Below are 12,088 nucleotides of genomic sequence, written 5' to 3' on the forward strand. Positions count from 1 at the left end.
ACTAGTAACTGCAACTGTCTTAGCGCTCATTGATTACTGCTCAGTAGTGCTTGTTGATACAACAACTGAAAACAATTTAAAGTTACAATGTGCACTAGATAATTCAATTAGATTCATCTTCAATCTCAAAAGAGGCGAACACATAACCCCTTATCGCAAGGAACTAGGCTGGTTGTCGGTAGAGTCGCAGAATTTATTTCATAACCTATTTGCTTTATAAAGTATTGGAAGTAGATAAACCTAGATACCTTCGAGATTTATTTATTGAAGAGACAGGTGTACGACAGCCAAATAGACTTGCTGAGAAGAAACACTCATCTTTGGAGTTACTACGTTTGGAGTTACAACTATTTACCTAGAACAATCATGTTTAGTGACTGTGATACGATTTTGGGAAGAGTTATGGAGATACATAGCCAAATCATGTAGCCTGGAGGTTTTTAAAAATCAAACTTTCGATTATTTATTGAATTTAGATTCCTGATTAAAAAATTTTTTATTTTTGATAGGTTAAAGTATATTGTTGAATCTATAAAACCAAATAACTGTGCAATGTATTTACATTTTTCATTAACTTTTTAAAAATTATACTCTTTTGTTGTTATATTTGTAAGATTTGCTATTTGGCCTGTGCCTTGGTATTAATAATAAACTAAACTAATTTTATGTGACTATTTTTTTTTTACTGTATTACAAAAACTAAAATTACCCTATGAAATAAGGTTATGAAGACTTTGGCAGTTATAAACAATCAAAATAACGATTTTCAATATAAATAATTTTCATGATTGCTTGTCAGAATAGAATAACTTTTCAAATATGTCGATTCTTCAAGTTCATAATTTATAAAATGTTTATTGTGCGTAAATAATCTTTAAACATATATTATTTTTACATAATTAACCAATTTATATTACATTTACTTTACAACATCAGAGTTTTAGGAGTTAATTTTGACTTTTCAAATGTTAAATCCATAACAATAGCTTTTTTCAATTCAAGTAGTTCTGTAAATTCTTGTCCTACGATACTTCGATATAACTCCAAGCCTCGTTGAATAATTATTTCACGAATATACGCAGTATTATCTTGAACTAATTTTTTCTGAAAGATAAAAAGCTTATAAAAATTACATTTTATTAAAAATTCAAGTTTTTTAACAAAAAGCAAAATTGATTTAAAAATTGATGAGTTTTTGTGATTAAAAGACAGATAGTAAATTGATAAACATTCACAAGGAATGGAGTACTGATGTTATGATTCAAAACAAAGTTATCACGTTGAATTTTTTTAAATATAAATATTATTATGTGGAAGCAACAAAGACTAAACTAATAATATTTAATAGTTTAACACTTAGTAAATCTAAATTGAAAAGAAAAAAAAAGACTTAATATTATAAGTCCCCTAGAAGTAATCAAGATTGCATTATGAAGTGTTTGTAACAGTTAGGAGAAAAAAATTATTATTTAAACTGTTTGTTTTTTAATTTTTAGAAAGTTTATATTACACGCCTCATAACGCGAAGTGCGTGAGGTTGTGCCTTATACCCAACTCGTCAAGGTTATTTTTCGTAATTTAGAGATACAATAATTGAAGATAATATTATGATTGTTAATAATATGAGACATTTATTCTAAACGTATTTCTTACCTCTGACTTTAATTTGGGATTATTGAGTGCAACAAGTATATATTGAACTTGAGCACGTAGAACTGAAATAAGTACTGTTTCAATCGTACATAAAAGTTCTGGTGTAAAAATACTCAAACAATCGTCTAAAAGCCCAACATAAAGTTTTGAAAAGGCTAACGTGTTACTAGTTAACGATATCCAACAATCACTGGTTATAAAGGCAGACGGGATAGGAATACCAAGATCATCTAATTCACTCTGAAGTTTTTGAAGATTTTCAGAAGTTTGAAAATTTAAAGGGCGCCAATTATCTTCTGCAGCACGAACTTTAATTGCATCTATATATTTTTCACTAGAATCTTGAAGAGCTCTCGCTAAGTGAATTCGTAATTGACCATCAAGTTGATAACGCAAGTCTATTCCAAGATAAGTCAATTGATCACAATGGCTACGAACTGTATGTATACACTCAACTAGAGTTCCTAACGTTACTTGAGGAATAAACAATTGTTTTATCAAGTGAGATGTAAGATATTTGACTTCCTGACTGCACCAAACAATAAGACTTGAAGTACAATTCATTGATGGTGAAAAAAGTTTAAGAAATTCTTTGGCCATATCGAAAATGTTACTGAATGCAATAGCGCTTAATTGTTCTACATAAGGTACAACAGTACCTTCTCGTTTAACTCGTTTTAAACGAGATGTAAGGGCTGCATTACAAAGTTGCAAATATATTTTGCAAGCTTGAGCGCTTCGATTAAGTTGTATAAGAAGTTTAACGGCTCTTCGTGCACTCCTCAATCCACCTCCTTGTAAAGATTTTGCTTCTATACTCAACTCCAATTCATCGGTAAGGACTTCTACAAGGCATTTTCCCCGATTTTCAATTTTTTTCTTGATTTCAATTGATTGTGATGTTTGTGTTACCTTAAGATAACTCATTGCTTTCTCAAAAAGATTATATGCTTCCTCAAAGTGTCTTTGCGCTATACATGAATCAAGATCTTCTGTTACTTCTGATAGCCACTCGGGTAAAGGCTTTAAACTATCAGCAGAATCATCACCCTCCTCCACACCAAGACCGTGAGAGTCAAGAGACATCGATCTTGAGGTTAACATTGTAAATTCCTTCTGTGTTTCTTGCTTGTTTGTTGGTTCTAATGGGCACTCTTGTAGAAGACGAATTTTTTTAGCTTGATCACATTTTTCCAACCACTCTTTCTGTTAAAACGAAACATTATTATTTATTATATACAAAATGATCATCTGTTAGATTTTTTTTGTTCCCCATTGAATTTGATACAATTAATAATGATAGTTAACCCTATAGAACTTGGTAATTTTGCATTGTCTTCGTGTGTAGCTAGTAAGTAAAGTAAAATTTCAAATCCAAATTTAAGTTAAGTATATTTTTCAACTTTCTGTTAATAAAAATGTATTTTTAAAAGTATTCGAAAAGGAATTTTCAATCGAACTTTCAAAAACCGAGTTTCCACCAAATGTCAAAGATTAAAATTTTCGAAAACATATTTTTAATTAGTATCAAAGTGAATTTTATTTTAGACCCTATCGATTAGTCAATAAGAGAATATCAAAAATAAAAAATGAAAATACCATAAAAAATTTGTTTGGCATAGTATTTATTCAAACGTTCTTCAATAGTTATGATAATTTAATTCATTATTTCATATTCAAGAAAAATTTTTCAAGACGACTTTTCGAAAATTGATAATTTTTCTAAGACAAAAAAGTATGCGAGTTATAAATAAATTTAAAGTAATTTTTGCTGTAATTAAACATCAAAAAAATTTGCTGTAATTAAACATCATTAAAAATATTACCTTGCTCACTGCAGAAGCACATTGAAAGACTCGAGTATCTGGAAAAGCCAGTAACTTAAAAGCAAGTTTAACTGAACCTAAATCTTTTACGTTGACTATAGCTAAGCACTGTAAATTATAAACTGCTTGAACTTTATATTTTGATGGTTGTCTTCGCCCACTAGTACTCAGCCAAGAAGCAATCATAAGAATATCATTGAATAGATAACCATGTACACGTTTCAATGGAGTTCCTTCTAACGGGTCTAACTCCAACAAAGATCCTTCATGGAAACAAATTCTTCCTGGTGTATCAACTAAGCTCTAAAAAAAGTTTAATATGTATAAATATTATTGAATGAAAAATGAATTAAAAATCTGTAGACATTAACCATTCCTCCTTCAACGTGTTCTAGTAATTGAATCAACTTTTGTTTTTGTTCTTGTTCTTTCGAAACAACATTAAAATCCTGGTGATTTTTCAAAATATCATCAAATAGAGCACCAGTGGATCTGTTGGAATTTAATGCACTGAGAAGTGATCTTTGTTCACTTAATAGCTGAGATAACTGGTACATTTCACTTTCCAAATGAGAAATCTCTTTAGCTGTTTCAATAAATTGCATATAATTTTGATAGACATTACGTTTAAGTTGAATCGATGTTTTATCATTGAGTTCTTGAATTTTCATTCGTTGTTTATGAAGTTCAGTCGCTCCAATACATTGAGTATTGAGATCTTTAACAACTAAAAAAAAAATCCCTCATTATTGACATAAAACAACATTTTTTTCTTTTCATTTCACACTTACACTTATCTGGATTAAAATCATCATTTGCAAAACGTGTTATCAATTCTTCTGTCATCTTGAATCAGTAACTGTTCAAATATTACATAGATGAATTTAAATACCAGTTAGGATAATAGTCAATAGTGCCTTATTTGTAGACTCAATTTGATCTGTAATTAATAAAATTTCATCATTAAAAAGCTAAATAGTGTTACCCTTTATTTGTGTTTGAAAACCAGTCCACTCGGAGCTTCTACTGTATTTACTATATGTATAGCTGATTTTATACATATCGAAACAGACACAAGTAGAGGCTCACCTCTGAGTTCTCTTGTAATAACATAATGATTTTATAAAACAAATGATATACGAAAATTCTAAGATAGAAGTTACTTTACTTATGTATTATAATTTATTATGTCATTAAACTTTACTATTTTTGATTAAATTGTTATATTTCTTTTCCTTTTATTTTTTTATGATTATTTTTTAAGTAACTATGTTGATTTGGTTATTCCACGACCTCTAGTTTCGCAAATAAAAACGTTACATTTTAAGAATTTTTTTTTCAATCAAAAAAATAATTATGAAAACCACAAAAATCAAGATGTTTCAACGAAATTATTCTATTATTGTATTATGGGCATCGATTCGATTTGTCATATATTTATGATAGATTACAAAATATGTATTTATAAACAACTATATATGCTCATTTTAATCTGTTTTATCTACAACTGTTTTGAACAGTAAAATCTCTATAAAGTTCCGCTGTGAATGCATATTTGCTACCACTCTAGGTAGCAGCACTTTGTGTAATTTTTTTTTTGTGTAGTTTTTTTTTCTTTCATTTGTATTAACACTTTTATGCTTCCATCTGGTGGATATTATTTTATTGAAAGCTTTAAATACTGTAGTTCTTTTGCCCGGAAGTATTAAAATATTCGATTTCAACGCGGGAAAGGAATATTTTCAAATAAATGAGTTCTATTTAAACGTTATTTAATTTTGATCAAAATTATTTAGTTGATTTCAATTTATTATTCAAGTTGACTAAAATATTAATTGACTTCAAAATATAAAATTGAGGTTTACAATGATGTGATCTTAATAAACTATGAAATAGTTTAATTGTTGATATAAGAGATAAATATCATTTAATAATATTATTTTATAAAATCTGATTCTTTTAATATTAATTAATAATTATTTATAACTTGGATACAAGACGTGAATTGTTAATTTAATTTTTATACATTTCATTGTAATATTATATTAAATCAAGTTTAATAAAAAATATTATTTAACAATCTTATTTTTATGACTTTTCCTCAGAATTTCAAGTACTTAAGGTTTCTTAGAATTCAACTACAATGTCCCTTTGTAATCGATAATAAATTATATTTATTTGAAACAAAATATGTTTTTTATAATAAATATTCGAGAACATAGTACTTATACTTTCTAATTTGAACAGTTTTCACTATTTAAATTATAAATAAAATATTTAAAATAATGGAAATATCATTTAAATTCGTGCTTCACTGATCGGTAGTGTCACCTGCTAGATGCATCTAAAGGCATCATACAACAGGCGCCACTTTTGTGAAGTATCTATAAGTAGTGACAATAGTGTCCAATGGTGATGTGTCTGTAAAAGTGTCAGTGTGAGCATGAGCATCTACCCTAGCATTACATGTTAACTTAACCTCGTTTGATAAGATTCGATTTACCCACGTGGTTACATTATTTTCTTCATTCTTTAATTTTTTATAAATATGGCTAAGTTTTGTCTGAGTAAGTATTATTCAAATGTGTAAAATGCAATTAACATTATCAAACTGAATTAACGGACATCTGATCATTTTCAAGATTTTTTTAAATTAATAAAAATTTCACTGATTGAATTTGTCCTAAAATATAAATGCCAATTAGTCAAATTGTTTTTTTAAGGCAAATTTATTAGATACAAAAAAACAAAATGATCATATGCCTGCTTTTTCAGTATTACTGGCTATTGACATGTTTATCATCACAATGTTCTACAGACATGGATGCTGTACTTTTCTTTACTGCGTTGCAAAAATATAAATTATATATGTGCCTTTAAAAATATTTATATCGGTAGTTGGTCAATAATAGTAGTGAATGTAAAAAGTGATAATTTTTTTTTTTTTTTAGAAAAACAAAGTAAAAGAATGTCAGCCCGTAAAAAATATAAAATTGAGAAAAAAGTTCGCGAGCACAACAGAAAAGTTCGTAAAGAGAAAAAAAAACATCCTGAAGGTTAGTAAATTTCTTATAATTAAATGAGAATCTTGTTAAAAGATACTAAAATTAGCGGACACATGACTATTTTTATTGCAATGGTATCTGTCTTGAAATTTAGTGCTATAACATTAAAAAAAAAATAAAATTGCTCTCATCATTATTTTTTTTGATTTCTACATGTGGAATTTTTCTGATGAAAATTTATTTGTTTAAAAAATCATAACAAATATCAAAAGTCTGTATTTCAGTAATTTTTCGTTTTTACACGCTTTTTATTACCTTCACTTGTATGTTTGTTTGTAACCGACTTCTTTGGGCACGATTTTGACCCACTTTAAACAGCCAGGTTTCGTTCAAACTTTGTAGATTTATCGAGGACCGATGACAATACACTAATTTGATAAAATTATTCCATTTTTTCGATTTGCAAAATTAAGATTTTTGTTAATTTATATAATTTTCATATATAGTCGATAAGGCAGAAATTTTAATTTCCAACCATTATCTTTAGCCGATTTATCTAATATTAACAAATTTTCGAACACCAAAGAGAATTTTTAAGTCAACAAAGCATATAATAGTTTAAAAAAATAAAAAAAAAAGTTTTTGTAAATGAACAAAACTAAAATGTGCATGGTGTCAATAGTTATAAATATTTTATTGACAGATATGAGTAGAGTGATTATCATTTTAATAATATCTTAAATAGCACCCCACGCTTTTTTTAAAATGAAATAATTTTTTTTTTATTCACACTATTATTAATTTATATTTATTGAAATTTTTAACACTATTCTTAATTTAAATTCATTAAAACTTATTTTCTATTTTTTTAGTTCGGTTTTCTATAAAAAGCGTGTTTTTTAATTTTTTAAACTATTATTTTTGTTTTATATTCATCTTGAAGTCATTTTTTACTTTTTTTTTTATTTTCAGGAAAACGAAAAATTACCCAAATACCGAATCTTTGCCCATTCAAAGAAGATATTCTCAAAGAAGCCGAAGCCTTACGGAAGCAAAAAGAAGAAGAAAAACAGAAACGTCGCGAAGAAATGCTAGCTGAAAAACGTAAAAATCTAGCTGGTGGTATTGAAAATCTTGTAGAAAATGTAGCAAACAAATTAGAAGAACATGAGTTAACTACAAATTCTAAGACTTGTCAATCAACACTTCAAACGAAGAAAGACGAAAATTCTTTAAAGACGTATTTTAAGATATTTCAAAATGTGGTAGACTCAGCTGATGTTATTTTGGAAGTTGTTGACGCGAGAGATCCTCTGGGAACTCGATGTGAACAAGTAGAAAAAGCAGTAAATTCGTCAAAAGGCATCAAAAAATTAGTGTTAGTCTTAAATAAAGCAGATTTGGTCCCTAGAGAAAATCTTGATCAGTGGCTTAAATATCTTCAGGGTAGCTTACCGGCTGTTGCTTTTAAAGCTTCAACTCAAGACCAATCGAGAAACCTGGGTCATAGAAAATTGGCTTCTAAAAAAGAATCCATGATTCAGAATAGTGCTTGCTATGGTGCTGAATTAATAATGAAATTATTAGGGAATTACTGTCGGGATCTCAATGGAGTTAAAAAAAGTATCACTGTGGGTATTGTTGGCTTACCCAATGTTGGGAAATCAAGTGTTATTAATTCATTAAAACGAAATAAGGTTTGTAATGTTGGTAACCTTCCAGGAATTACCAAGACTATGCAGATTGTTCAGTTAGATTCAAAAATCAAGTTACTTGATTCACCGGGAATCGTATTTGCTGAATCTAACCAAAATGAAGATTATAATAGTTCAATAGCACTCAAAAATGCTATCAAAATACAATCTCTTAAAGATCCGATAACACCGGCTTCTATAATACTAAAACGTATTTCAAAACAACAAGTGATGGAACTTTATGACATAGGAGATTTTTCTACACCTGATGAGTTTTTTGCCATCAAAGCCAAACGGATGGGTATGTTGAAAAAGAAAGGAATTCCTGATTCAGTTGCAGCAGCTTGCAGTCTTTTGAATGATTGGAATTCAGGAAAGATAAGGTATATCAATTTATTTTAATATTTTATTATTTAGATGTTGATAAATTTTTATTTATTACAGGTATTATACATTACCACCAGAAACTCCATTCACTAATGAATCTGTAGAAATTGTAAAACAAGTTCGTGGTGAATTTGATATTACGAAGTTTGAAAAAGAAGAAAAAATGTTGCTTGAATCATTGGATAATATGGCAGAGGAAAATAAACTAGCTAATATGAATTCTATTTCTCTTCATAGCACTAACTCAGATGAGACAGCATCTAACTCACAAAAAAAAGTATTTAAATACTTTTATTCAAATTATTTTTTTCATTACATTAAATAAAAATTAAAATATTAATTGAGATCATATTTTTCAGATTATCAAATTACAAAAAATGAATGAAAAAGTGAAAAACGATTTAGGAACTTCGAGCAAAAACGTGCAGACAAAGAAAGGCAAAGATTCGTCAGAAACTGAAGGAAATCAGCAGTTGAATAAACTTAATAAACTCTGCTTTAAGAAACAAAAAAAAGAAAAAGTAAAAAGAGGTAAAAAGTTTTATTGCTTTCAAAGTTTGATGGTATACCAAAATTAATAATTAATGATTTTTATTTTATAATTTTCAGAAAAACAAACTGCCAAATTGGCTGACCAGCTAGAAAACTTCTCTATGGGGGATGGTTCTGACGATTATAATTTTGATACCGATTTCAATATGGACAAATAATCAAATGTTTTATATAGACTTTTAAAATAAATATTTTTTATTTCCATTGAATTTGTTGACTAACTTAAATTCTATTTAAATAATTAATTTAACAGTTTCATTGCATATCACGAGGGCATATTGCAATTTTGAGCTATGTAACAGTTTACTTCACTATTTCTGACAGATATTCTGTGATTTATTAATTACGTAGCATTGTAATTCTTTATATTATACAATATATATATATATATATTAGTGTTTCATTTTCAGGCGACTTTTTTTTTTCAACGAAAAAACAGGCTGAAAACTTGCAGGCAGGTGAGAAAAGAAGCCTGTTCAAAGCGGAACTCTTAATATTATTATTTAAAAGTGCCTGTTTCTAATTTTCCATTTCTCATTTAAATAGCATGGGAAAAAGAATTGTTTTTTTTTTAATTTTATAGCTCGGTATTCGCACCTCATATAAATAAGTTCATCACATATTTTTTTAGAGAATTTAACGCTCTACAAAAAAGGTGTCTTATACTTTTATCATAGAGTTCGCCGCTCTAAAGATATTCAAACGTAAACTTCGAAATGTATAAAATTTGGAATTTTCAGTTATTGAACTGATACAAATTTTTTTATTACTGTCTTAAAAATTATTTTTTTATGTAAAACTAGTTCTGATGCGCTATTATTTTCATAAAGCTAAAAGAAAACATACGTATTAAATTTTTTTTCTTTATTTCATTCACTGTAGGAAAATTATCACCTGAGTTAAATGAATTTAATACTTGAAAGTTTCATGAAATTATCGATTTATTTCTCTATGAAAATTTTGGAAGTCAATGGATATTATCCTGCTTAAACAAAGTTAGGCAATGTAACTACAACGACTGAAGTGTTCTTTTATTACAGTCTGGATATTTTTGTCGATGCTCTTTTACTATTTGTAGTAGAACTTGAAATTGTTCTTCATCTTTAGTTTGACATGCGTTATATTCTTCCACTAATGCAACGCCACAGATAGTTTTTACATTTGTGCAATACTGCCTTAGAAATCTTATTAGTCGTCTTGCTTTGATACATCGTCTTCATATAATTTAAATCTTGGTATGGAGCTGATGCTGCAAGTGCCATAAACCAAAATGACAAATATAAATACTATGTATGAACAAATATCCAAAAGATTTTGTTGCGTTTCAAGGTCTTAAATATAGCTTAAGTATAGCTATCTTAAAATATAGCTTCTAAAAACTCGAAATTTGGTAGGAATCTTTTATTTCTCCTGTAGATATCATCTAAAAATGTATTTCAATAAAGTCTACTTCCGATAGGAACTGCGGGGGTGGGTGTTAAAATCTAAAATTTTAATTTCCAAACTGTAACTTCTACAGATTCCAAACTTGGTGGGAATATTTCATTTTTAGCGTTTAGGAACGGATTTATTGGGAGTGTTATGTCCGCCCGAAAATTTTTCTTTTTATTTAAAATTCCCGCTTTAGTTAGAAGACCCACCTATGCGCGAAAACCACCTTAAAATTAATATCGTTGCGACTGCCGACTGACCGATGGGGATTTCTGCAAGCTAAGCAGCGGGAACTTTTAAAAGAGGCGGCAACCACCGCCCAACGTCTTTTAACTAATTCAATTCAAGTATCTTTGTTAACTGGCCCACGTTCGTAGAGGCTTTTGGTTTAATTTGCACGGCACTTAGATCAAGCGGGTCCCCGTTAATACGGCGAACGTGATAAAACTAAATTCAGGTCTTTTAATTAATTTGCACTGCACTTAGTTAAAGCGGGTCGCCGTCTGTAAGGGCTTTTGTTCTAATTTGCGCCGCACTTAGTTCAAGCGGGTCTCGGTCATCCGGCAGACGTAAAATAGATAAATTCGTTAATATAAGGGATTAACCGTTTAATTTGCTCCGCATTTACATCGGTTCGAATCCATTAAGTTTAATTATTATTCGGTCAGTTACGCACTTTTTCCTGCGGGAAACTGGAAAGACGTTAATCGAAAATTAAAGCGTAAAATTTAAATAATTAGTTCATAAGTGCTAAATAAAATTACCGTGAAAGTGTAACATCCCGGTTGCTGCTGTTCTAATAAAAACAAACTACACGAATCTCGAGTCGTTCTTTACTAAGAAAGCAGCCCTTAATCATCCATTCCTGGCCCTCAAATTCAACATCCAGACTCGAGAGCGCTTCCAGCTGCCCTTCGAGGCCCGGATCAGTAAGGAACAAGCCATCTAAAGGTAAGTGAAAATTAATCTATTAAATCTAAGAAAATCAAATCTCTACAAAAATTCTCAGTCTCTTCAAAAGGCGTGGTATTTCGTCTCTCGAAAGCTCCCACAACAAATAATTTAACAACGAGAATAAAAACCCCTCGATGTGTATTCTTAAAAGTTAGTCCGATCCTCCACCGTAACTTCGCTACCGCATTTTTAACGCCTACGGACATAACAGGAGTAATTCATTTTTGATGTTGCGTTTAAAATTTACCATTTTACTTTGTAAATATTGACGTTGCTTGAATTAGAAATTTATTGACTGTATTTTATACTTTTTATATATTTTATATATATATATTTTATATATATATATTTTATATATATTTATATATATATATATATATATATATATATATATATATATATATATATATATATATATATATATCATGCAATCATTTTTAGATAGGAAATGATAAATATAAATGTCAAAATTCTTAATTATTATACTTTAACATTTTAGACATTCACAGAGCGAACATTACTGTTTTAAATAGTATTTTCTTCCATGTTAAGAATAAATTGTAGCATTTAAGGGGTTAGGGGTACT

General features: G+C 28.8%; 2 protein-coding genes across 5 annotated transcripts; one reads left to right on the forward strand and one right to left on the reverse strand.

Annotated features, from left to right (window-relative positions):
* Nucleotides 1-822: 822 nt before the first annotated feature.
* Exo84 (exocyst complex component Exo84) lies at nt 823-4,914 on the reverse strand. 4 transcript variants are annotated; one of them, XM_074253374.1, is made up of 6 exons: nt 4,684-4,914; nt 4,271-4,419; nt 3,851-4,206; nt 3,480-3,782; nt 1,654-2,859; nt 823-1,104 (listed from the first exon to the last, which is right to left on the reverse strand). In XM_074253374.1, the coding sequence occupies exons 2-6, from the start codon at nt 4,323-4,325 to the stop codon at nt 925-927; spliced, it is 2,100 nt and encodes a 699-aa protein (XP_074109475.1). In that variant the 5' UTR covers nt 4,326-4,419; nt 4,684-4,914; the 3' UTR covers nt 823-924. The 4 variants fall into 4 exon arrangements, with proteins under 4 accessions (XP_074109475.1, XP_074109473.1, XP_074109472.1 ...); XM_074253372.1 differs by having other exon boundaries at nt 4,648-4,914; XM_074253371.1 differs by having other exon boundaries at nt 4,569-4,914.
* Nucleotides 4,915-5,890: 976 nt separating this feature from the next.
* Nucleotides 5,891-9,326, forward strand: Ns1 (Nucleostemin 1). The gene is made up of 6 exons (XM_074253375.1): nt 5,891-6,046; nt 6,431-6,535; nt 7,457-8,561; nt 8,623-8,842; nt 8,925-9,096; nt 9,175-9,326. Exons 1-6 carry the CDS (start codon nt 6,028-6,030, stop codon nt 9,273-9,275), a joined length of 1,722 nt encoding a protein of 573 aa, XP_074109476.1. The 5' UTR covers nt 5,891-6,027; the 3' UTR covers nt 9,276-9,326.
* Nucleotides 9,327-12,088: the final 2,762 nt, after the last annotated feature.

The sequence above is a fragment of the Cotesia typhae genome, unplaced genomic scaffold, assembly GCF_013202065.1.
Source record: "Cotesia typhae breed Kobodo isofemale line unplaced genomic scaffold, CoteBio_Ctyphae scaffold_13, whole genome shotgun sequence".
Lineage (NCBI taxonomy): Eukaryota > Metazoa > Arthropoda > Insecta > Hymenoptera > Braconidae > Cotesia > Cotesia typhae.

Excerpts from the sequence above, each read along its gene's own strand:
- Exo84 (XM_074253374.1), bottom strand. The coding sequence starts at position 4,325 with ATGACAGAAGAATTGATAACACGTTTTGCAAATGATGATTTTAATCCA. Across the intron at positions 3,783-3,850 it reads AACACGTTGAAGGAGGAATG|AGCTTAGTTGATACACCAGG; the intron begins GTTAATGTCTAC and ends AACTTTTTTTAG. Across the intron at positions 1,105-1,653 it reads ATCCCAAATTAAAGTCAGAG|AAAAAATTAGTTCAAGATAA; the intron begins GTAAGAAATACG and ends TTTATCTTTCAG.
- Ns1 (XM_074253375.1), top strand. Across the intron at positions 8,562-8,622 it reads TGGAATTCAGGAAAGATAAG|GTATTATACATTACCACCAG; the intron begins GTATATCAATTT and ends TATTTATTACAG. Across the intron at positions 8,843-8,924 it reads CATCTAACTCACAAAAAAAA|ATTATCAAATTACAAAAAAT; the intron begins GTATTTAAATAC and ends CATATTTTTCAG.